This window comes from Solea solea, chromosome 8 (assembly GCF_958295425.1).
Source record: "Solea solea chromosome 8, fSolSol10.1, whole genome shotgun sequence".
Taxonomy (NCBI): Eukaryota; Metazoa; Chordata; class Actinopteri; order Pleuronectiformes; family Soleidae; genus Solea; species Solea solea.
Window position 1 is genome coordinate 4,102,174 of NC_081141.1, and position 24,652 is coordinate 4,126,825.

General features: G+C 39.7%; 3 protein-coding genes across 5 annotated transcripts; 2 read left to right on the forward strand and 1 right to left on the reverse strand.

The window, feature by feature from the left end:
- The first annotated feature begins 642 nt into the window (after nt 1-642).
- Nucleotides 643-4,143, forward strand: rnf181 (ring finger protein 181). Of its 3 annotated transcripts, none has more exons than XM_058636302.1 (6): nt 643-741; nt 2,159-2,286; nt 2,412-2,548; nt 3,128-3,243; nt 3,316-3,390; nt 3,477-4,143. In XM_058636302.1, the coding sequence occupies exons 2-6, from the start codon at nt 2,201-2,203 to the stop codon at nt 3,534-3,536; spliced, it is 474 nt and encodes a 157-aa protein (XP_058492285.1). In that variant the 5' UTR covers nt 643-741; nt 2,159-2,200; the 3' UTR covers nt 3,537-4,143. The 3 variants fall into 3 exon arrangements, with proteins under 3 accessions (XP_058492285.1, XP_058492286.1, XP_058492287.1); XM_058636303.1 differs by lacking the exon at nt 643-741 and adding an exon at nt 803-1,088; XM_058636304.1 differs by lacking the exon at nt 643-741 and adding an exon at nt 1,935-1,958.
- Nucleotides 4,144-7,612: 3,469 nt separating this feature from the next.
- Nucleotides 7,613-17,487, reverse strand: LOC131464451 (transmembrane protein 150A-like). Its single transcript, XM_058636924.1, has 8 exons — nt 17,416-17,487; nt 15,280-15,562; nt 14,279-14,326; nt 14,066-14,152; nt 13,575-13,642; nt 11,708-11,835; nt 11,422-11,599; nt 7,613-10,442 (listed from the first exon to the last, which is right to left on the reverse strand). Exons 2-8 carry the CDS (start codon nt 15,342-15,344, stop codon nt 10,144-10,146), a joined length of 873 nt encoding a protein of 290 aa, XP_058492907.1. The 5' UTR covers nt 15,345-15,562; nt 17,416-17,487; the 3' UTR covers nt 7,613-10,143.
- A 2,861-nt stretch (nt 17,488-20,348) lies between these two features.
- On the forward strand, nt 20,349-24,241 carry LOC131464124 (potassium voltage-gated channel subfamily V member 2-like). The gene is made up of 2 exons (XM_058636430.1): nt 20,349-21,937; nt 23,128-24,241. The coding sequence occupies exons 1-2, from the start codon at nt 20,603-20,605 to the stop codon at nt 23,392-23,394; spliced, it is 1,602 nt and encodes a 533-aa protein (XP_058492413.1). The 5' UTR covers nt 20,349-20,602; the 3' UTR covers nt 23,395-24,241.
- The last annotated feature ends 411 nt before the right edge of the window (nt 24,242-24,652 follow it).

Here is a 24,652-nt window from a genome sequence, read left to right on the forward strand (position 1 = left end):
TCATATGATTTTGATTTGAAAATGATCAGTCCTACCAATTGCCCGTATTTGCCAATAAAAATAATAGAATATAATGTTGTTTTTGGATATTTCTGACAGTGGTGTGTAGCTCTACTTTATAATCTATTAGACATCCATGTCTGACTTTTACATCTTTGTTTTATGAATCTTTATTGTTGTGTTATTTACTCTCAACTGCACTTGTACATGTTATTTTTTTATTATTACTGTACTTTAGATGAGCTCCTGGAGCCATTTGGCAGGGAAAAGCAACAGTGTCACTGATCACATTCACTTCATTTAAGTCAGGACATTGTGACGACATTCACGTTTAAGCACACGACATATTATATATAGAATATATCCTATTATATAACTTATTATAATTAATAATCAAATATTAATATGAAAGGGCAAGTTAAGATTATTAATGTTCTAACTCAATTTCATAAATATCAAAGAGAAAGAGAAAATATGATCCAAAAGGTAAGAGACATTAAAATAGTTTGATTTAAAAGTCTATAAATGTAAATAACAATTAATTTTTTTTTGCAGTGGAATTGCTAACATTTTGATACACTCTATACCAGAAGGTGGCGGTAATGCACCAAAGTCGTTGTTTGTCAACCGCCACACAGGCTCAAAAAAAGAAGAAGAGCGTGACGTGATTGGACAGAGTACCACGTGACTGAACCCGTCAAACCCGGAAGAATGACATGTTTATCGTTGCTAACATCAAAGGTAAGTCGAGGACCCTTTGTGATGTTTAACCCGAGAATAAATGAACAATTTAAACATTTCTCTGCTCTCTTGTGTTTAGAATAATGTCTAGAATAAAACGTAATCTAATAAACTCTAACAAACGTGGTTTTTGTACAAATATGGAGAGGTTTTCAGTCCGACACTGACGCATTAAGTTATGTATAACGATTTAAATGAGTCTTAGCGTCAATCGTCTGTCAGTAGTTCGACTTAACTTTGTAAGTGAGGCCATGAGGAGTTTTAAAAGCAACTAATACGGACTATAAATCACTTGTGGAACAAAGTGGGAGCCGGCGTAAAGAGGCTGGACATGGCCGGAACTCAAGGTATTCAAAAGTCAAGGAGTCAACGTTCAAATGTTGTGTCGTACTGTTTTAATGACTCAGCATAAACAGAACCAGGCTGTGTGTGGCTTTGAGTAACATGAACTCTCCTCCTTCTCCTTCTTCTAACTGTCAGTCAACTGATTGGTACTTAAATGACTCAAATGTCAGTATAATCATCAGAATCACAATCATTAACTGAGGACAGTCACACACAGACATATCGCACATGTCCTGAACTATGAAGACATAAACCTGGGATGTGCTGGATGGATGAAAGAATGATCAAATGATTAAAGGAGATGTACGTACACATATATGATGGACTAGATCAGAACATCTAGTCTCGCAGCATTTAAACAGGTGATGGCAGATTGATAGTATCATTCATTAATAACTAGAGAAGACCAGGGTTAACCAGGTATGTGTGTGTGTGTTCCACCTCCACCAAGTTCTAGCAGTTTTATTAACTTTGGAGACGAGCAATAATGCAAAAAAGAAAAACTTCTCTACAAACCTAATCTTACCTATACAAAAAAGAAAAACAGAAAATAAATGACAAAAAACCCTACACTCTTAATTTAAAACAGGATTAAGAATAAAGAAAATTAAGAACTTTGCCCAAACACTACAACAGTTATTATTCATCTTAAATAAACAAAAACTCTCAAAAGCAAAAGTAGACTGTGACCTAGGCTCATAACACGGGCAAGACTCAGAGCAGGATCACTGACGATTGTATTTTTCATTTTTTTTCCTTTGTCCTTTTGTTCTCCTGCTCATAAACAGACAGATGTGTACGGAAACTAGAGATGGGACGATACCAATATCACAAGCTCGAGTATCTACCGATACCGATTTTAGTCCGATACGGTAATTTTAGACCATTTATGAACACATGAAGTTGTCAACGACACATTTGTGCTGAGACATAATTCTCCCAACTCCCAAAATGCAAAATTAACCTTTTGTCTATGTAGGATTTTTGGATTGTATCAGATTTTATATTTCATCCGTCTGATCCAGTGACTTTGACCAGATCCTGACTAGTGCCTTGTCTCTGTGTCTCCCAGGTATCTTAATGCAAAGAAGAAACAAATATTGGCTGGACCATAATGGCATCCTACTTTGATGAACACGACTGTGAGCCCACCAACCCTGAGGAGCAGTATCGGCAGAATGCTCTACTTGAACTGGCCAGGTGATGTTACACACACACACACACGCACACTTCACGCCTCGTCGTAAAGCTGTGCATCTGTGCATCTGTGCATCTGTGCGTCTGCTCCAGTGCCATCATTCATGTCTCTTGGTCTGTATGTGCAGGTCTTTGATGCAGGGCTTGGACTTATTTGACTCGGGGGCGTTTGACTTGTCCGACTGGGACCAACGTCTTCCTCCTCCAGCTGCCAAAACAGCTGTCCAGACCCTCACCGTGGTCATCATTTCTCCAGAGCAAGCAGGTGACAGACACGAGAATCCAATACTACTTTATTTATAAAGCGCTTTAAAAAACAACAGCTGAAACAAAGTGCTGTACATAAGGCCTAAAACACCCTAAGAACAGTAAAACACTGTAGAAAGTATAAAAACAACACAAATAAACAAGTCATACAATAAAACTATAAAAAAAAACAAAAAAAAACAACATACTGGGTTGAAAGCCAAAGTAAAAATGGGTTTTAAGGTGCGTTTTAAAAGTGGACAGTGAGGGGGCCTGAGATCAGCTGACCTCAGAGACCAGGCAGGAGTGTAAGGATGAAGCAGCTCAGAGAGATAAGGCGTGGGCAAGACCATTTAAGGATTTAAAACCAAATGAAAGAATTAAATAAGTAGTTAGTGTTATGTGTTCATTCTTACGTGCTCCACGTCTGACTGACTCCAAGATGAAAAACATATTATTACATATTAAACATATATTATTTATAACTTGTTCTTCTCTCCTTGCCTTGTGACAGAATTCCTGGGTAGAACAGTGTGATCATGACATTTCTTTATCATATTAGAGCTGTATTTCATCAAGCTGTCGTGATTCCTCGCAGACAAAGGTCTCAAGTGTCCCGTGTGTTTGCTGGAGTTCGAGGAACAAGAGACGGTTCGAGAAATGCCCTGCAAACACCTTTTCCACTCAGGATGTATACTACCATGGCTGGGCAAGGTAAAGCTTATTCATTCTACACCACATCTCGTGTTGTGGACATGTCTTGATTTTGTGTTTTTAAAAATGCAGACGAACTCCTGCCCGCTCTGCCGACTTGAATTGCCAACGGACAATCCAGAGTATGAGGAATTTAAAAAAGACAAGGTGGGTGTAAATAATTATGCACGTGATGGTTGACCCAGTTTTGTCATCAGATTCCAAACTTGTTTTTTTATTCTCCCGTCGTGCAGGAGAGAAGAAAACAGAGGGAGAACAGGCTCGAGGACCTGCACGGAGCCATGTACACATGACATCGTGGTGCTGCAGTGGACATTTGTCCCCACACTGATGTTTTACTGAACATACACTAACTATGCTGCATTCATGCCATTTCAAAAAGATTGTAAATGGCAACGCTATATATTCCAATAATCCATTCTGTGGCGTGAACGCAGCATAAGCAGTGAGGTTGTTGGTAAATGTTGGGACAAATTGACGAGTGCGTTGTTGACGGCAGCACAGAGCAGAACGCTGAAGCTTTTCACTTTAGTCTCTTTGTTTTTTAAATGAGCTGTAAACACAGCTGGATTTGTCTAATGAATATTAATAATTAAAATACTATAGGATATATTTATCAGAGACATTTACATCTGAGAGAGTTTTTTTTTCATTTTAAGCAGCACCCAAACAGATGAATTTGATTGAGGCTGATCAGAGTGTTACCTCCGGCCAACATAAAGACACAAATAGTCACATCACCTAGAGATTGATGCTTTTACATCACTAGACTTCAGAGTCTGAGACAAGGTGCATGTTTGGTGTGATTTCTAACCAGCAGAACAGTGCGTCTGTGTGTGAGCCCTTTTTCAAGAAGTTTGTATTTACGTTTGCAAATAAATACCTTTTTTTTTTTAAACACCCAAAGACTCATAGCCAAATGGTTGTTGCAAAGACTCCAACATGCATATTTTGTTGTTTTTGTGTGTGTGCGTCAAACCCGGCACATGTCTATGTACACGTGGCCCAACAATTTTGACCCTGACGTGAGTCTGTTACATGTAAAAAACCTCAGAAAGGTTAGGTCTAAACCAAGAATGTTTAACTTTATTTTGTCTGTCATCCAAATAGACACTGGTCTCCCAAGCTAGGGTTGTTTGCTTAAGTCCCATCTGGGGCAGCCCTGTATAAGTTTATTATGTTTTCCAAAAACACAAAAAAATCGATACTATGACATTTTTGGGTGATTTTGGACGATAGTTGGATAGTATGTCGTAAAAAATTAGACAAAAAAAGTCATAGTATAGTATGTCGTCCAAAATGTGACAAAAATGTCATAGTATAGTGACAAAAATGTCATAGTATAGTATGTCGTCCAAAATGTGACAAAAAAGTCATAGTATAGTATGTCGTCCAAAATGTGACAAAAAAGTCATAGTATAGTATGTCGTCAAAAATGTGACAAAAATGTCATAGTATAGTATGTCGTCCAAAATGTGACAAAAATGTCATAGTATAGTATGTCGTCCAAAATGTGACAAAAAAGTCATAGTATAGTATGTTGTCAAAAATTTGACAAAATGTCATAGTATAGTATGTCGTCCAAAATGTGACAAAAAAGTCATAGTATAGTATGTCGTCCAAAATGTGACAAAAAAGTCATAGTATAGTATGTTGTCAAAAATTTGACAAAATGTCATAGTATAGTATGTCGTCCAAAATGTGACAAAAATGTCATAGTATAGTATGTCGTCCAAAATGTGACAAAAATGTCATAGTATAGTATGTCGTCCAAAATGTGACAAAAATGTCATAGTATAGTATGTCGTCCAAAATGTGACAAAAAAGTCATAGTATAGTATGTCGTCAAAAATGTGACAAAATGTCATAGTATGTATGTTGTCCAAAATGTGACAAAAATGTCATAGTATAGTATGTCGTCAAAAATGTGACAAAATGTCATAGTATAGTATGTCGTCCAAAATGTGACAAAAATGTCATAGTATAGTATGTCGTCCAAAATGTGACAAAAAGTCATAGTATAGTATGTTGTCCAAAATGTGACAAAATGTCATAGTATAGTATGTCGTCCAAAATGTGACAAAAAGTCATAGTATAGTATGTCGTCCAAAATGTGACAAAAAGTCATAGTATAGTATGTCGTCCAAAATGTGACAAAAAGTCATAGTATAGTATGTCGTCCAAAATGTGACAAAATGTCATAGTATAGTATGTTGTCCAAAATGTGACAAAAAAGTCATAGTATAGTATGTTGTCAAAAATTGAGACAAAAATGTCATAGTATAGTATGTCGTCAAAAATTGAGACAAAAATGTCATAGTATAGTATGTTGTCAAAAATTTGACAAAATGTCATAGTATAGTATGTCGTCCAAATTGAGACAAAAATGTCATAGTATAGTATGTCGTCCAAATTGAGACAAAAATGTCATAGTATAGTATGTCGTCCAAAATGTGACAAAAAAGTCATAGTATAGTATGTCGTCCAAATTGAGACAAAAATGTCATAGTATAGTATGTCGTCCAAATTGAGACAAAAATGTCATAGTATAGTATGTCGTCCAAAATGTGACAAAAAAGTCATAGTATAGTATGTTGTCAAAAATTTGACAAAATGTCATAGTATAGTATGTCGTCCAAAATGTGACAAAAATGTCATAGTATAGTATGTCGTCCAAAATGTGACAAAAATGTCATAGTATAGTATGTCGTCCAAAATGTGACAAAAATGTCATAGTATAGTATGTCGTCCAAAATGTGACAAAAAAGTCATAGTATAGTATGTCGTCAAAAATGTGACAAAATGTCATAGTATGTATGTTGTCCAAAATGTGACAAAAATGTCATAGTATAGTATGTCGTCAAAAATGTGACAAAATGTCATAGTATAGTATGTCGTCCAAAATGTGACAAAAATGTCATAGTATAGTATGTCGTCCAAAATGTGACAAAAAGTCATAGTATAGTATGTTGTCCAAAATGTGACAAAATGTCATAGTATAGTATGTCGTCCAAAATGTGACAAAAAGTCATAGTATAGTATGTCGTCCAAAATGTGACAAAAAGTCATAGTATAGTATGTCGTCCAAAATGTGACAAAAAGTCATAGTATAGTATGTCGTCCAAAATGTGACAAAATGTCATAGTATAGTATGTTGTCCAAAATGTGACAAAAAAGTCATAGTATAGTATGTTGTCAAAAATTGAGACAAAAATGTCATAGTATAGTATGTCGTCAAAAATTGAGACAAAAATGTCATAGTATAGTATGTTGTCAAAAATTTGACAAAATGTCATAGTATAGTATGTCGTCCAAATTGAGACAAAAATGTCATAGTATAGTATGTCGTCCAAATTGAGACAAAAATGTCATAGTATAGTATGTCGTCCAAAATGTGACAAAAAAGTCATAGTATAGTATGTCGTCCAAATTGAGACAAAAATGTCATAGTATAGTATGTCGTCCAAATTGAGACAAAAATGTCATAGTATAGTATGTCGTCCAAAATGTGACAAAATGTCATAGTATAGTATGTCGTCCAAATTGAGACAAAAATGTCATAGTATAGTATGTCGTCCAAATTGAGACAAAAATGTCATAGTATAGTATGTCGTCCAAATTGAGACAAAAATGTCATAGTATAGTATGTCGTCCAAAATGTGACAAAATGTCATAGTATAGTATGTCGTCCGAAATGTGACAAATAGTCATAGTATAGTATGTTGTCCAAAATGGGACAAAATTGTCATAGTATAGTATGTCGTCCAAAATCACTCAAAAAAAAAGACATGTGTCAGACTGATGAGGAGCCCCAGTGCCCTCATGGATAAGACACTGGTCTCCCACCCAGCGATTGTGTTCAAGTCCCATGTGAGGCTTCCCTATAGTCTAGTATGTCGTCCAAAATGTGACAAAAATGTCATATAGTGTGTCGTCCATAATCCCTCAAAAAGTGGGAGTGAAGTATTGTTTTTGGTGGCTGTGTGTGTGTGTGTGTGTCTGTTCTTCCGCACTTGCCAATATGAGCAACAGAGGCTGACAGAGGCTTGTTGCGTGAATGGGGTAAAGTGTTCTGCTAGTATTTGCTCCAGTGTGTCACATGTGAGAGGATTTCCTGGCACAGATTTATGATACAAAACATTTTCTATGATTGTTTAATGTATAATCGCTTTAAAACGAACAATTGGACGATGAATGGCTCCATCCAAATTAACCCGAGGTTTAAACTAACCAAGAAGCAAGACGAAATGGCAGAGAGAGAGAGTGAGGAAGTAGCAGAGAGGAAGTGAAACAGTGTTTACTTCCTTTCTGGTTTTCTAAGGTCACCACAGTTCCTCGACATTCTTAAAGAAGAGCCCACACAAAGCAGTTGCTAATAATTTATCATTTTTATTTTATATTTGAATATAAATCTCTGTCAAATCAAAATACCTAAATGATAGACAAATCATTAAGTATTTACAGAATTTATAAAAAAAAAAAAAGAAAGAAAAGGAAACAAGAATCTGTGTTGATTTGTTTTCAGGAATCTATTACTCCTCCATTTATCACTGTCCAACCTTTTTCCAAAGAGAGAAGATGAGATTAATACAAGTTTATACTTTCTGTGTTGCTTCTGCTCGAGTTCAACAACACGCGTACAGGTCAGGCAGCCTTTTAGGAACACACAATCCTCCCGTGTAGAAACACACCGTATGTATGTATGAATATGAGCTTACAGGAAAAAAAGTCTGTAAAATACGACTTCAAATTTGGGCTCAAACAAGCTGCCATTGTGTCGTCACACCTCGTGACTCCGGTTACAGTATGATGAAAACAGGCTACAGCTGAACACAAAAAAAATCAAAATCTCAACACAACTCCCGAGCACAGTACGTGGGATAAGGCTAAACCTGTGCAATCGCACAGAAAAACTGATCGATAATCCAGATATTGTTTGGCAAGATTACAGAAGAAAAAAACGGGATTGCTGCAGCCCTGGAGAGGATGAGCGGTTATTGACCTGTGTGGAAAACAACAAAACACACACACACACACCTGACACGAGTCCTCAGCCATTCGTCATATTAAATTGAAATACTTTGCGCGACATGTTGGAAATCTAGCCTCCTCATTTAAACATCATCAAACCCACAGAAATCATAAAAGGAGGTAGGTGATGTGACATTTAAAAATGTGTATTGCTGGCATCCAGTGGATAAGACAGTTAAACTTAGGGCAGAACACTGTTTTGTTTGTTTTTTTTGTCACATGTCGACGCAACACACGAATGGCATTTGTCAGTTGGAGTTTGAGCAGTGGCAGTCTGGCATTAAAGCTACGACACAAAAACGCTCCACTCTATGCAACACGCGTGGTGTCGCTGCACGGACACCGCTGTGAAGCCATGAGGTTTTATGGCACAAGGTGGACGAGTATCCTCACCAGCAGGTGTCAAACTGTAAAAATGAAATATATAAGGCTTCCAAGGGGCCAGCCTGGAATCACACCAGACGTGTGCACGCGAGAACAGACTTATTCTGTGTGCATTAGTTGGATTGTATAGCTGGAGGTCACTTCTTAGTGCCACAATATCTTTTTTTTGGAAAGCGAAACGAGAGCCCTATGTTCAAATCCAACACACTGACAAAGGCATTGTTCACTCACAGTGGAGTGTAAATGATCAGATGGACTGATGGCAATTATTGCACCAAACATGACAGTGACAGGAAATCAAAAAAAAAAAAAAAAGAGGTCGGCAGATCGCGCAAACTCCGAGACGTCGTCAACCGAGCGCTCGCGTGTCAGTGAAATGGATTATGATCTCAGGAATAATCACGGCTCCAGATACACATATAATAATATACATCATGTAAAAAAAGAAAAGAAAAAAAATTTGTGCAACCAAATACATGAATTTAAGGAATTTTGCTTCATAATTTAAATAAACATTTATGCTTGATTAACTCATTTAAAAAAAAAAAGGCCATATATGCTCACAGCCGGTAAAATATACACCACTACTCACGATACACATCTCAAGCATTCAGTGTTTTCTACTCGCTAGGCAAAAACAAAAGTGTTTCTCTCTCATTCAAAGTGTGCCGTGCAGAGAAAAGCAAAAGGCAAAGACGGGTGGGGCCATGAAGAAGCATGGAGTTCATGAAGAGGGGGAGAAAAATCCTTACGCTTTTAGGTCATTTACATTTCCACCATCACACAAGTGACACGTTTTTATTTAACAAAAGAGAAGAAGAAAAAAAAAACAAACATTCATGGCTGCACGATTCAAACTAACTCCACACATTCAGTCCTCGTCTCGACGTGGCTACAGAGGACGTTTGCCTCAGTGTTTGGTGAAACAGAAAAAACAACAACAGAATGAAGACACCTGTGTCGTTCAGTGGTTTAACGTACGAGAACTTTGGGCAACATCCATATGACTATGTTTTTATTTGAAAAAACGACCTCTTCGGATAAAAACCCTCTGCGTTTCAGCCGAAAACAGGAAAAACAGGAAAATGATTCCCTCCCTAGCTCCAGAAAACCCAACACGTTTGAAAAGTAACGATCAGAAGGACGACGAGGTGAAACTGAAAGTCACTGATAGTCGACTTGTGGCCGATAGGAACCGGTCTGGAAGTGAACGCAGGGAACCGTAACCGAAAATCTCCGTCTCTGCTGGTCCGGACTAAAACGCAGCCACAGAGATTTCAAATGTCCCTAGTGTTGGAGCTCTAAAATACCCAGGGTAATGTGCATGGCAGGTGTATCTGGAGCACAAATGATGCATTTTTAAACAAAAACAGAGTAATGTGGATGTAGCCTGACCCTCTCTCTCTCTCTCTCTCCACATGCTGCTTCTCCTGTTGCGAGCCCATGAAGCACCTCTGCACAGATGTGATGGGCAGTGATGCAGAGCTACAACATGGCTATGCTCTCTGGCGTACAGTTGAGATGTGTGGATGTGCTGCTTCCCCCGGGAGACTTAAGGCCCTTGGTCGCCCCGCTTAGCGTCGAGCCCCGGGCCCTGGAGCCGAGGATGACGCCGGAGCCGTGGTGACTCCGCTGAAGGCCCGTCATCAAGGTCTCGCTGGTGACGGTGCCAAACTCGTAGGTGAAGGTGCCGTAGAAGACCAGGATGTCTACTGTGAAGACCCACTCGCAGATGGCGGCGGCGTGCTGCAGGATGAAGCTCTCATGGATGAAGAAGATGCCACCTGAGAAGAGCACGGGTTAAGGACAAACACGGCTGGTACGTGTATCTTCTACTCTGAATAAAGTCATCAACTCATCAGCACAAGTCTTTTCAGCTCCTTCCATCATTACTGGAAGTCACCCTGGCCTCGATTCTTTCATTCTCACTGACACAAACACTGACACATTGAGCCACTTCAATTTCTGAATCTGATTCTAACCCTCGGGATTCACTGAGCAGCAGATGCTGAACTGACAGATTTTAAACATCGACTGCTCCCACTGGAGTTTAACACGGTGACAGGTGGGAACTGATAATCCTTTCACACATGAAATAAAACTCAGGAGCAACTGATGACTGTGATGTGGACGCATCCCAGCAAATGTTCCACTGTGTGACGACAGCATCAGATACACCCGTTACACCTGTGCTTTTCTCTACATGACCACTCTGAGGAGGGAGAGACAGGCAGGCAGACAGACAGACAGACAGACAGACAGACAGACAAAGAAGAATGAGAAATAAAGGAAGAAAGAAAGAAAGAAAGAAAGAAAAAGACATACAGACAAAAAAGAATGAGAAAGAAAGAAAGAAGACAAGTAAATAAAGAAAGAACAAAGACAGACAAAAAGAGAAAGAAAAAAGACATACAGACAAAAAAGCATGAGAAATAAATAAAGAAAGAAAGAAAAAAGACGTAAAAAAGAGAGAAATAAAGAAAGTAAATAAAGAAAGAACAAAGACAGACAAAAAAGAGAGAAAGAAAGAAAAAGACAGACAGACAAAAAGAGAAAGAAATAAAGAGCGAACGAAAGAAAGAAAAAAGACATACAGATAAAAAAGAAAGAGAAAAATACATAAAGAAAGAGTTAACTCTTTCTTGCTCTACATGGTGAACCATGTATTAAAACAGGAAACAGAGGAAACAGCAGTTTGAGGGTACATGGTAACAACAGGACAGACAGTATCATGGCGACTTGTCACAGGTGAGTGAAGGATACTGAGGACCAGAGAAACCATGGCTCCCAGAGCCAGAGCTACTCGGAAATGTGCCATCCAGTAGTCGAGGGCAGTGACAGCCACGCGGTATGTGAGCACACACTGCAGACACACAAACAGCAGCCCTGCTGGAAATGCAACACCAGCGCCCACATAGTGCAGAGATTTGGCATGATCGACCTGTCGGACAGAGACGTGTGTGCTTTCAGGTACACGTTTCATCTGAGCAGCTGAATGATTGAAAAGACGTGCATGAAGTGTGGGCGTTGCACTGTGGGTGACGTTCACCTGAAAGTTGCCCACCATGACCAGACCCACAGCGTTAGTGCAACCAGACACCATAGCACTGGTGTTCACCCAACATCTGTGACTGTGCTCGATCACCTGGGCGTAGCGCAGAAGGCACACCATCACCACTGCAGGGCACAGGAGAAAACAACACACATTTACACTGGGCTGGATTGGTAATCTGGTAAACTCTCCCGGTGGACACTCGTAGTTTGGGACAGATGTAGGGATCGCTTGTAAATAAAAAAAAGATAAACCGAAGCACAAGGGAGGTGACGCTGTGCAGCAACATCAGGAGGAAGGAGGAGAGGAGCAAGGACATGGGGACAGTGAGGGACACATAGAAGAGAGACAGGGAGACCACAACAGAGACAAGGAGTGAGGATAAGATGGAGGAAAGTGGAGTTGACAACATGGTGGTAAAGAGTGATGTGACCAAATTGTGTGTTGTGGGGACCTAAATCTGTTCACACAGTCACATTATGGGGACTTCTCTTCCTTACGGGGACAAAAATCAAGTCCCCATGGCATAAATGACTAAACTCATCATCATTGTATTCCTTTAGGCTTTCCTAGAGATAGAAAATGGATCCTATCCTATGGATAGAAAAAAACTAGGCAAGAAATGACATGGACAAAAGAAAATCATGGTTATCATAATAAAACTCATGTCCCTTCATTCTGCTTTTTGCAGCGTAAGTTTTGAAATGATCTGATCCGTGTGCACACACATCACTAACTATTACTGTCTCGCCAATGACGGTGGTGTCAAAAAAATGTCGGCCTTGCCATCTATATTCATTCATTCTACTGCTTTATCCTCCGCATGATGGTTGCTGGAGACAAACACACTCACATTCACACCTACAGACCTCTGCATGTTTTTGGACTGTGTGAGGAAATCAGAGACCTGGAGAAAACCCACGAAAACACATGGGTAGAACATGCAAAGTCATCGATATGATTCATAAAATTCATACTCCACAGTAAGAGCCTCAGATATGAATCTGTCCTCGATTGTTTGTATATTTAAATATCTGTGGAGAGCAGTCATGTGACATTGATGCTTTGGTTTTTCTGCCGAGTCAGAAGACGTGTTCTGTCAACTGTTTACGTGTCTGCTTGCATACAGCAGCACTTTTCTCTGTCACTGAAAACTATAAACCTGCACTGACAAACTGATCATTTACAGGAAGGCAGAGGGTGCAGAAAACATGGAGTTACAAATGAAATCTAGATTAAACTTAAACTAAATAAACTTTATATGAGAACAAAGGTGAAGTGAATTATGAGGTGAGGGTGAAAACAGCGGCACAACGGTGTAATTAAAGGGCAGAAGGGGGAAAACTGGGCCAAAGGTGAGTGGTGATAAAACAAGATAAGCAGAGGAGTAATGAAGGAAGGCCACAGAGGGTACATGCAGCGGAAAACAGACAGAGGGGTGGTTGGGGGGGGTATAAGGAATGCCGCATTCATTATTGATTAGAGCACGCAGGCTATTTCAAGCCACTCCATATCTCTTGGAGAACAGTGGCTGACATCTGTGGGCTCCATGAAGGACAGATATAACACAGAGGGAATGTTTATTAAACACTTATCACCTTCACTACACTCAGTAAGGGCACCGACTGAACCACAAATCTAATTAGAGTTCATCAATTTCACTAAATTGCAAATAAATTATGTTTTACTATAAACCTGTGAGCATTATTATATTTCACCTTTGTAACAACTGTTCTTCTGCCATAAAGAAGAAATAGGCAGCAAGTATCATAAGTAAGTGTCGCACTATTGCTTAAATGAATGAAGTACTCTTGCACACACATCTTTTCACCATAAATCTATATGTGAACTTAAGTAGTCTCACCCATGAAAGCTCCAACGTTGCCAATCAGGCTGAACAGGCAGCTTTCAGGAGGGAAGGAGCCACATTTACTGTAGGACATGAAGACAGAACAATGTTTGGGATTAGAAACAGGGGATAACACATATAATTTCTATACACAGAGACATGTCCGCCGTGTCAAACCTGCAGAAAAGCCACGCACACACACGGGGAGAACATGCAAACTCAATACAGAGAGGCTCTCGGTCAGGCAAAAATAAAGAGACTGTGATTAAAGAACTACTTTGTGAAAATCTGTGACTGCAGGTCTCATGATGCCTTTCTACAAGAGCGCTCTTGTACTTGTATGTGGCGAGAGGCTAATTTGCTTTGTAAACAAATGCAGTTTATGTAAAGTGTGGGTTAATGATGGCAGCGTAACAATAACTAATTCATGCCTCTTGGGCCTTTGCTGACAATATTGCCTTTGTATTGAGCAGAGACACAGACATGACGAGCAGAGACGAGGAGACCTGATAAGGGGGATGTCCTGGATGGTGCAGCATGTCTTGGGGAAGCCTGGTCGCGGCAGCTCCTCTGTGCACGTCACGTTGTAAGACCTGTAACAGTCAGACCCAGTCAGACACAGTGTTCATTCCCAACCCACAGATGTGGAATCTGACTGTGTACAAATTTGACATGGTTTCAGATGAATAGAAAAAAAAAAAAAAAAAAGGATCACTCACCAGTTTTCCACAGGACAAACATGGTGATTCATCACAGCCATGGCATATCTGTAGGACACAGAACACAGTTACACAAAACAGGAAGTGGCCAAATTCACAGTGTTCTGACTCTGGCTGAAACAAACTGAACCGTTATCACTGAGGCTACGTCTATGCTACTATGTTTTTAATTAAAAACAGTATTTCAGACAAAAAGGATCTGCATCCGGAAAAGCTCTTAAGCCCTGTATCAGAAGTAATCTGCATCCATATTAATGTATATCACATTGTGTACGCATGTGCCCATGTAAACAGGAAGCAGACTCTTTCCTCTGCAGTTGTTTCAGAGAGTACTGCTATTAAGAAACAGAATGCATGTATGTGCACCACTGTTTCCAAAGGTGTTCGTATTTGCCGGTCTATACTAAAATACAAGCCTGGAGTTTTTAAACAAAAACAGAACCAGCAGTGTTTTTAAACCTCAGTTTTTTGGGGGCTCTAAAACACCAGGGTAAGTGTTCAATTGTATTTTATTTTTTTTATTTATTAGACATTTGAGGTTGCTACTGATGCTGGAAAAGCAAACCTTTTACCAAAGGGACATGTAGGCACAGCTGTTTAGGATAAACAGCCAATAGGAGCAGCCTCTCTCTAAACTGCTCCAACATTGACTAATCACACACTTTGATTATAACATAATGCCGAGAAGTCATGAGGGAATTACGCCAAAAATATTTAACCTACATTAAGATAAAGGGGTCATCAGCGGAAATATAACTCACTAATGCACATAAATTGAGTCTATATATATATATATATATATATATATATATATATATATATATATATATATATATATATATATATATATATATATATATATATATACATATATACATATACATATACATATATATATATATATATATATACATACACATATAGTAAAATAACACTGTCAGGTACACAATCTGTAGTTCCTTTGTTCACATCAATGTCACAGCATACATGTGAACACTCACACTATCCATATTCCTGTGATGGAGAAGGCAGACAGGCTGACAGGCAGGACGATCCAGGCAGTCATTGGGCTGGCAGTGAGGAGGCTTTGTTCCAAGCATGGGGTGAGAGGAGAGGCTTCGGGCCGGAGTGATGACACAACGGGACGGATAAGGCTAGGGGCTGGGGTGGGAGTGTGGGGTCACTTACACACGGGGGGGAACACACAGGGGAAGGGGACATGAGAGGATAAAAGGGGAATGGCGCAGCTCTTCTGCTCCACACGGCCCTGCAACCAGCAGCAACCTAAAATAAGAGAGGGAGACGTTTGTCAGTAAATGCAAAATACGCATTCAGTTGTATTTATCGTTACACTGTAATCAGCCTTAAGTAAGGCTGTTCACATCCTGGATGCGTCTCCTGCGACCACATGCGATCGAATGTGGTTTTCCCACACTGACATCATGTCTGTTCGCAAGAAATAAATGATGTTTAATTATTAACAAGTCTAACTGTACAGATGTGTCTAATATGAACAGTCAAAGAGAGTCAAAGCACTACTCATGCTGCTGTGACATGAAAGAAATTTTTAAAAAAGAAACTGAGGATGTCAGCTGAAGAGGGAGTCTCTAATCCATCCTGAGAATGGACCGCATTCATGTGTCCATGTGTCTTCGAAAACCACCTCCACATTTGGGTTTTGTGACTAAAACCTGAGGACGCATTTAAGACGGATTGGGAGAGCATGTTACAGTCTTGTGTGTGTTCTCATGACCCAAAACCACCTTTCACCCAAAGATACTTGCATTTTAAACAGCCTCTGAGTTACCTTTATTTATTTTTTTTACTTTTCTCTTCATCAAACTGACTTTAAAGAACAAAAAAAACTGTGAAACTGCCTTAGATCTCCTGTTAAAAGTTGTGCTGTGTGAAACTCAGCACTACAGCTGACAGCCAGCTGTCATGCTGACGTAAGAGTGTTTGGCTTAAGCTTGAAATGATCAATGTGTCAGAAGACAGACGATTACAAACAGTTCAAGGTTGTAAAATGAGGATTAGGGCTACTGATAAAAACTAACTACTATTTAATCCTTCTCTGCTTTTCCATGAATGAATACATGGCTATTGTAAGACAGATAGACCTGCACCGCTTGAGCAAAGCGCACTCTTGTGAAAGGGAAAACAAACTTGGCTAAGGTCAGACTCAGCGGTGGAGAAAGCATGCAACAACAACACAGCCTATATCATTTTACAGTGTACAGTTACAAGTTTGTCCTTTGCCCAGAGGCAATATACAGAGTGAGATGAGCTTCTCTTCAATAAAACCAAATAGACTACTTTCTTAAGACAGGTTACACTCATGTTGGAAATTATGACATTATAAATAATTGTAGTATATGATTATTACTGGGGTACAGGACACATCTTCTGTAACTACACTGTGGCTTTGACCTTTGTTAACTTTAATGTGGAGTAATAGCTGTTGTGTCTAATATAAACAAATACTCAGTATTATGTGTATGTGGCAATCAAACAATTAAACTGACTAGTTGTGATGTTATAATTGGTAGTAATTATTGAAATGACTGACACAACAAAGATGAGCAGAACTAATAAGCGACAGTGAAAATAGTTAATGATAGTAATGCCATAATAGTAGCATTAGTTGCTAATAACTTTTATCTCTCTCTTATATGTTTTGTCAATTTAAATGTGCTAAATAATTAAAAGCTGTGTTCGTGTGTGTGTGTGTGTGTACCGTGAGCCATTACATCCCCCAACCCCCCGCAACCATTCAAAGAGAATATTCACCACAGCACTTGTTATGATTCTTTTGATTTGGACTACGTTAGCAAGACTATTTCAATTAAAACCCATATGAATGGACTCCTTCACAACTGACTGTTGCAATCATCCCAGTGGAGCAGCATCCCAGAGTCAGCCAAGCTGCTCTGTTCAACCGGGAAACGGTTCACTTAGCCCGGTTAGCTTCATCCTAGCTAGCTAGTTAGCTTGCACTTCAGCTGCTGTCTTGACACTTGCCCGCATCTTGATTTCCGCCGACAAAAGCGACGAGCTGCTCAGTAAGAGACATTTACAGGACACGGACAGTGGACACTGGTGGGACAGTGGCGACACGACGATGAACGCACACCTACCTTCAGCCCGCTGAGCCCAGCACAGACCTCAACAACCTTGGTTTCCCTTTAAAAACAGCGTTTTCTTAGCAGATGGTGATGCTAACAGCATCACTGACTTCCGCTCTTGATTTTCAAACTAAGACACGCTCGTACACTTCACATAATAATTAGTACTGTAAATAGAAAAACACATTACCACAAACAAGAGTGGCTGTCATTTAGAGGGAAAAATAAATAGTCTACATTACACAACTTTCGATTCTATTGCTCTTTAATTTATTATTGGATTTTCGTTAAATTCTTAATTTTATTTTGGTGTGAACGAAATTGTCAATGAAGGGTTTCACTTAGTTTAAAATTATATGAAGAATGCAATCACAGTTTGACTATTTTTAAAATAATTTGCAAAAGGAATAGTTCACTCCACAGAAATGTAATTGGCATGTATAATATTTAGTACAGTAATATTTTTTACAGTGTGTCACATGTTTGTTAGTGTGTTACACTGTAATCATAAATCTATTAAAATATGCTGGGCTGCCACAAATGCACTACATCAATGTGGAAGACATAAAGTGTATTTTAGGCCTCATTTAGACCTGGTTTTAACATCCATCCTGAGAGATCTGATTGAATGTTCGCACCTGTGTCCTGGATTCATTCACCTGTCACATATTAGGATTATCACATTGTGTCACATGAGGACCTGGAACCAAGATGATGAAGATAATAGTGATGATGATGATGATAACTGTTAATTAATGTTATTGATTTGTCTTCTTCTCTTTCCTCTCTTTGTAAATATGATGTTTTGTTTGTAATCGGTACAAGTGACACCTACTGCTAATCAGGGTTCATCCTGTCTGGCTGTGATTGTAGTGTCACAGAACAGAAATAGTATCACCCTCTGCTGGATTCATTTGTTCACTGCAGCAGATAATGATGTGACACACATTTGCACCCTGAAATGTCACAGTGAACAATTGACCCAATATTCAGATGAGCAAATCTTGCTGCTTCCTTTGAAGTCGTCCACATTTTTTCACAGTTCACAGTAGTCCACACATTTAAAACATATTTAAAGGTCCAGTGTGTGAGATTCAGGTCAAATCATTTCCATTTTGGCAGACAGTGTTTGTACAGAATATAAAGATACACACTCCAGTGTTAGGCTACAGTTGTGTCCTCTCTCTATCAGTGGTACCTGCAGCCTCACAGCAGGAGCCTGCTCCTCTTCATGTTCTCCTCTACTTCATTCACTCATCTTTGGGAATTTTATAAATTGGCGAAGATGCATTTTCAAGACAAAGACATAACCAAAGGCAAAGGACAAACTAAAACCTTTTCAGTTCAATGATAAATGAAGGCTACCGTTCTCCTCATTCTACTTTTCTGTGTTCAAAAAAAGTGTAGATGACACATTGTAGAGCAGCGGTGTCCAACTCAAATGACCTTAGGGCCAATAAGCATCTAATTTTGTCAAGAGGGGGGCTGGACGAGGAGAAAAAACGGGCTGATATTAGATATTCATGATGATATTTGACAGAATTTCAAAGTAAAAGTGCTTGTTTTTGTATGCTTCACAATAAAAAACATATTTATAATGCACAAAAACAGAAATAAATCAGAAATTTTGTCAATAATGACGTGGATAACTGTAATTAAACAGCCTAAATATACGTGTTAAGTGTAATACATTTAATAATTACAGGCAAATGTCTTATTGTTACTATTATAAAAACACTATATTAAGTGGTGGGACGTATGCAATCTATCGGGGGGCCCCATGTGGCCCGCGGGCCGCTAGTTTGACACCCCAGTTTGGATATTAGATTTTTGTGAAAATAGGGGGGAAAAAAAGTACTCAGTGTATCCATATTTTGAACAGGATGTACAGTATGTATATATATATATACTCACATGGGTCATGTTAAACACCAGCCTTTATTGTAACAGAACAATCTGTGTTTATCTGTAAATAACAGAGAATGTGTACGACATCAGGCTTCATGTACCTACAGGAGCCAGGGATTATAACGTTCATTCTTGTTTTACTAAGCAGCTTTGAATGGAATTTCCTCGATTTGATCCGCAAATCTTGTGGACAATGTTGACTTACAGAGGAAACTGTAGATGTTGAGAACAGATGATATTAATCCTTGTGAAGTGTAAGTATGGAGCAATGCATTGGTGCCTGCTGTTACTTGGTCATGAAAGGAGTAAAAAAACAAAAAACATTGACACAGTAGGTAAATGCACTTCTTTATAGCACCGAGGTCGCAACCTTTAGTATTAAAAGAGCCAATTCTGTCCCTTCTCCACCCATCTGTGCCACAAAACCTATGAAGATAACATTATGTATAAAGTTTTATATATAGATAAAAAAAAGTACAGTATGTACAGTAAGTGCTGGGAATGCCTCTCCACATTTCAAACACAAGAATGTTGGGTTCTGGGACGTTTTCAATATCACATTTGACGTAGACGTGGGATGTGACGCATATTTCATTGAAATGAAAAGCAGATTAAATCAATAACAGACATTACTATACAAGAATGAGCAAAACAAAAAGACAGTACACCATGTACTTAAGACTTAAATATATGAAAAATAAGGGTACATACTGTATATATATATATATATATATATATGATATTAACATTAATGCAGATAGATAGATAGATAGATAGATAGATAGATAGATAGATAGATTACATTAACACAACGAAAGAGTCACATTTGTGTTTTCCAATCATTGTCTTCCAATGTGACATCCTTGGGTAATCTGCAGGGATTGCAGAAAGATTAATGCATTACACAGTGCCTACACATTCATAAATGTGTGTACTGAAAACAACGGTCATAATTGTTTAGGCTGTCTATAACTCACTTGTGTCACACCACAGATGCAAGCCATTTGAATGAATGCCATTAAATAACTAGAAATAATAAAAGGTGGGTGAACTCATGGGAGGCATTTGTTGAGATATGCCCCACAGCTCGCTTCACGTCAGCCAGACAGATCAGGAAGGGATAATGGTATTTAGATGTCCAGTAAGCATGCGGATCCTCTCAGTCAGCAACATTAATGGGGCCATGAGGCATCCTGCTCATGTCCTCCAAGCTTAAGTAAAGGGGATATTAGACACAGTAATGCTGGCAGGTCTGAGTGCTCTCTCTGCTGTGTAGCCTGGGGGCATCAACATGGGCAGCACCAGCAAGGCGGCCAACTTTTTCAGCAGAAGACAGAGTCTCTTCCCTAACTACAAAGTCGCAGACTCAGATTTAAAGCGAAGACCCTCTGATATTGCTTACCCGTTGGCCAAGGAAAGTTGTGTGAAGACATGGAACTCCATGCAGGAGCTGAGCAGAGACATATACGACATTTATGCCGAGTACGAGGATGACGATGACGACGGTGCTCTGTGCACCTTCTCCAAGCAGATCCCACTCACCAAGAAGAACTACATGATCAACATCAATGTAGGAGGGAAGCCCTACCAGATAACCTACAAGATGGCTGCCAAGTACCCCAAGACCAGAATAGGAAGACTGGCCACCTACACTGACCACAACATGAAGCTGGACCTGTGTGACGACTACATTGTGACCAGCAATGAGTACTTCTTTGACCGGGACCCGGACACCTTCCACAGCATCTTCAACTTCTACAGGACTGGTGTGCTGTGGATCAAGGATGAGTTGTGTCCCCGCAACTTCCTGGAGGAGATCAACTACTGGGGCGTGAGGATCAAGAACACCCACCGCTGCTGCCGCATCTCCTTCGAGGAGAGGCAGGACGAGCTGAACGAGCAGCTCAAGATCCAGAGGGAGCTGGAGGCCGAGATGGAGATTGAGGAGAACGAGGAGCTCTTCCATGACATGTTCATGGGCCACATGCGCCGAGCTATCTGGAACCTGATGGAGAAGCCATTTTCATCTGTTAAGGCCAAGTTGATGGCTGTGGCCTCCAGCCTGTTTGTCCTCATCTCCCTTGTGGCCATGACTCTCAATACAGTGCAGGATATGCAGTACAAAACTCACTCTGGTCAGCTCAGTGGCAAAACATACTGGGAATACGTGGAGTCCATGTGCATCGCCTTCTTCACAATGGAGTACCTGCTGCGTCTGGTGTCCACCCCTGACATCAAGTCCTTCTGCAGGAGTGTGCTCAACACAGTGGACCTGATCGCCATCCTGCCTCAGTATGTCCAGGGCTTCCTGGAGTTCTTTGACAATGAGGAAAACTACATGAAGCACGAGGCAGACATGCAGGCGGTGGGACAGGTGGGGAAGTTGGGGCAAGTGTTGAGGATCATGAGGCTGATGCGAATCTTTCGTATTTTGAAGCTGGCGCGACACTCCACGGGGCTGCGAGCGTTTGGTTTCACGCTGCGTCAGTGCTACCAGCAAGTGGGCTGCCTCTTCCTCTTCATCGCCATGGGCATCTTCAGCTTCTCTGCCATGGTTTACACTGTGGAGCACGACATGCCACAGACAAACTTCACCAGCATTCCTCATGCGTGGTGGTGGGCAGCTGTAAGTACATCTATGTAAGATTTGATTTGGTGAAAGACGGAGAGAACAAGGCAAAAAACCGATTTGATATGTTAAAAACATACAAGTCTTGAAATCAGACCTTGTATAACTAAGCAATGTGTCCTTCAGTTACTTTGAAGCTGACACAGTCTCTGAATGGTGTGTAATGTTACTAAACTCATACTACTGTATATATTCTATACAAATACAGAATTTCTCTCAGCACCTGGTCAGAATGATCTGGTTTATGTCTCTAAACCATGTTCCATTCATCAAATCCCCCCCCCCCTCAATAAATCCAATAACAGATTGTTCCATGGCTCCAGGCTGAGCGGAGAATGCTACCTCTAATCCCGGGGAAGAAAATGATAATCCTTGTAAACATTGGACTGGTTATAGAAAAGGAACTTAAAGCAGTACTTACAGCTCTATCAACCCCTGCTCTCTCCATTTGAACACAAGCAGGAGAACAGAATTGTCTTTCAGGCAAAGGAGAACCCACTGTGAGACAGCAGAAAAAGAAAAAAAGCCAAAAGCAAGGTGGTTAGGGTATGCACCATATGAAACTTAACTTGGTGGGTGGGCATTAGGGGTGCAGCAGTGGAGTGGTTCAGGTCTAACTTGGTAGATCGTACTTTCTATGTCAGCCTTGGTGACTCCGTATCCTGCTCCTCTCTCGTGTGGGGTTCCTCAGGGCTCAGGTTAGGGCCCTCTTCTCTTCTCTCTCTATTTGCTCCCACTTGGCTCTATATTTAGGCGGCATGGCATTTCGTTCCACTGTTATGCAGATGATTGTCAGCTATATATGGAGAAAAATTCACTAATCCATCAAGGCCATCCTTTTCTTAGGTGCCTTGATGCCACTGCTGAGACCCCTCCTATAGATCTGGGTCCTATGGCCGAATATATCAAGCCAATCATCCCTAATCTGGGAGTAATAAATGGTCTCTGATCTTAAGTTGACAGTCAGATCAGGACTGTTGTAAAATCAAGCTTTTTTCAGTTGAGGCATTTGGCCAAAATAAATATGTGGGGGAGCTGCATTATCTTTCATATTTACTTCAGATCTATCCCTATGATTTCTACTTTACTGTCTTCATAAAGGTGCAAAATGCCCCAGTTTGGTGGGAAGAAATGAACCCTTATGAATAAGAACAGATCTGTTAACTGCTTTCTCCACTCCCCTGCAGGTCAGCATCTCCACAGTGGGCTACGGCGACGTCTACCCGGAGACAATACTGGGCCGCTGTTTCGCTTTCATCTGCATCGCTTTTGGAATCATTCTCAATGGTCTGCCCATCTCCATCCTCTTCAACAAGTTCTCAGACTATTACTCCAAACTCAAGTCCAATCAGTACACGGCCTCCGTGAAGAATCGAGGGAAGGTGAGGTTTTCCAAGAGGACGGTGAACAAACTCAACCTCTGCTGCGGAAGCCAAAATTATCCTGCACACTGACTTTTTTCGAGTGTACTTTTTTAAATTATAGAAATATGCTTGACTGCAAACCTGCTAAAATATTGTATGTGATATACCAATGTGTGTGGCCAGTTGCTGCACATCGCAGCTTCTGTGTTTGGGAAGAGCAAAGACACAGGTCTATCTCTGTCATCTATCGCCAATGCCTAATGAAGAGAACTTGTGGAAGTATAATACAATGAGATGTTTACTTTTCTATGAATAAAATAATATTTTTGTTACTTAAGAGTCAGATGAATGAAAAAAAACACACATTCCATGACAGAAGATATGATTAAAAAGGAGAATTACAACATCAACGCTTATGTAGTTAGTCTTCAACCACACAAATGTCAGAAAGGAGAAATATAAACTGAAATAGTTCTAAAATATTGCTACACTTTACACACATCTATACACCATTTAACTCTAATAAATGAGTGAAGCTGCACAAATGTGGCATATTGTTTTAGCCAATTCTACAGTATGTTTTTCAATAAATAATACAGTGATGTGTTTTAAATGGAACACCATGGTGAAGAACTTGAAAAAACTTTTCTGCTTTGTCTGCATGAGAATAAATGGTAAACCTTTTTCAGCTGCAACTGCAAAACAGCTCCTCTGTGTTTCAGAATCGGTGTTGTCGTGTAAAAACATAGACATAAGCAACACATATTAGTCCATTTCTACCTGCAGCTGCATCAGTTTGCTTTCACAGGAGGTGCAAAGAAGCACAGCGGCTGTTGCCATGCAATTTTCCACTCTCAGTAGTTTTGCCTACAAAGTGTTATTCACAACACAATGCAGTAATAACAGCCTGTCAATAAACTCCGTACTGCTTATTAAACATTTCTCCTCATTGTCTTTATTTAAAAATAGCAGAATTGTATGAGACCTGTCAGATGTAGATGTGCTCATGTGCGCTTCTCTAATGAACTCTTGTGGCTGATCTTTGCGAGTGCAAAAAAAAGCATTTTCATGGCAAAATTATACTAAAATCATACTGAAAATAAAGGAAATGAGCTCACTCATGTGATACTTATAAAAGCACAAATCTCTACACTCATGCTGAAGATACATAATTAGATATTAAAGATCCACGTTTTATTATTATTATTTATGTTCATGTGTGTCTTTAGTCTTTTGGCTATTTCTTTTTTATTTGACACACTAGCTGCATCCAACCTGCAGTATAATGCACATTTTGTACTTCAGGTTACTATCTGTACACTGTTTTATTTGATACAGGGATTGTTGT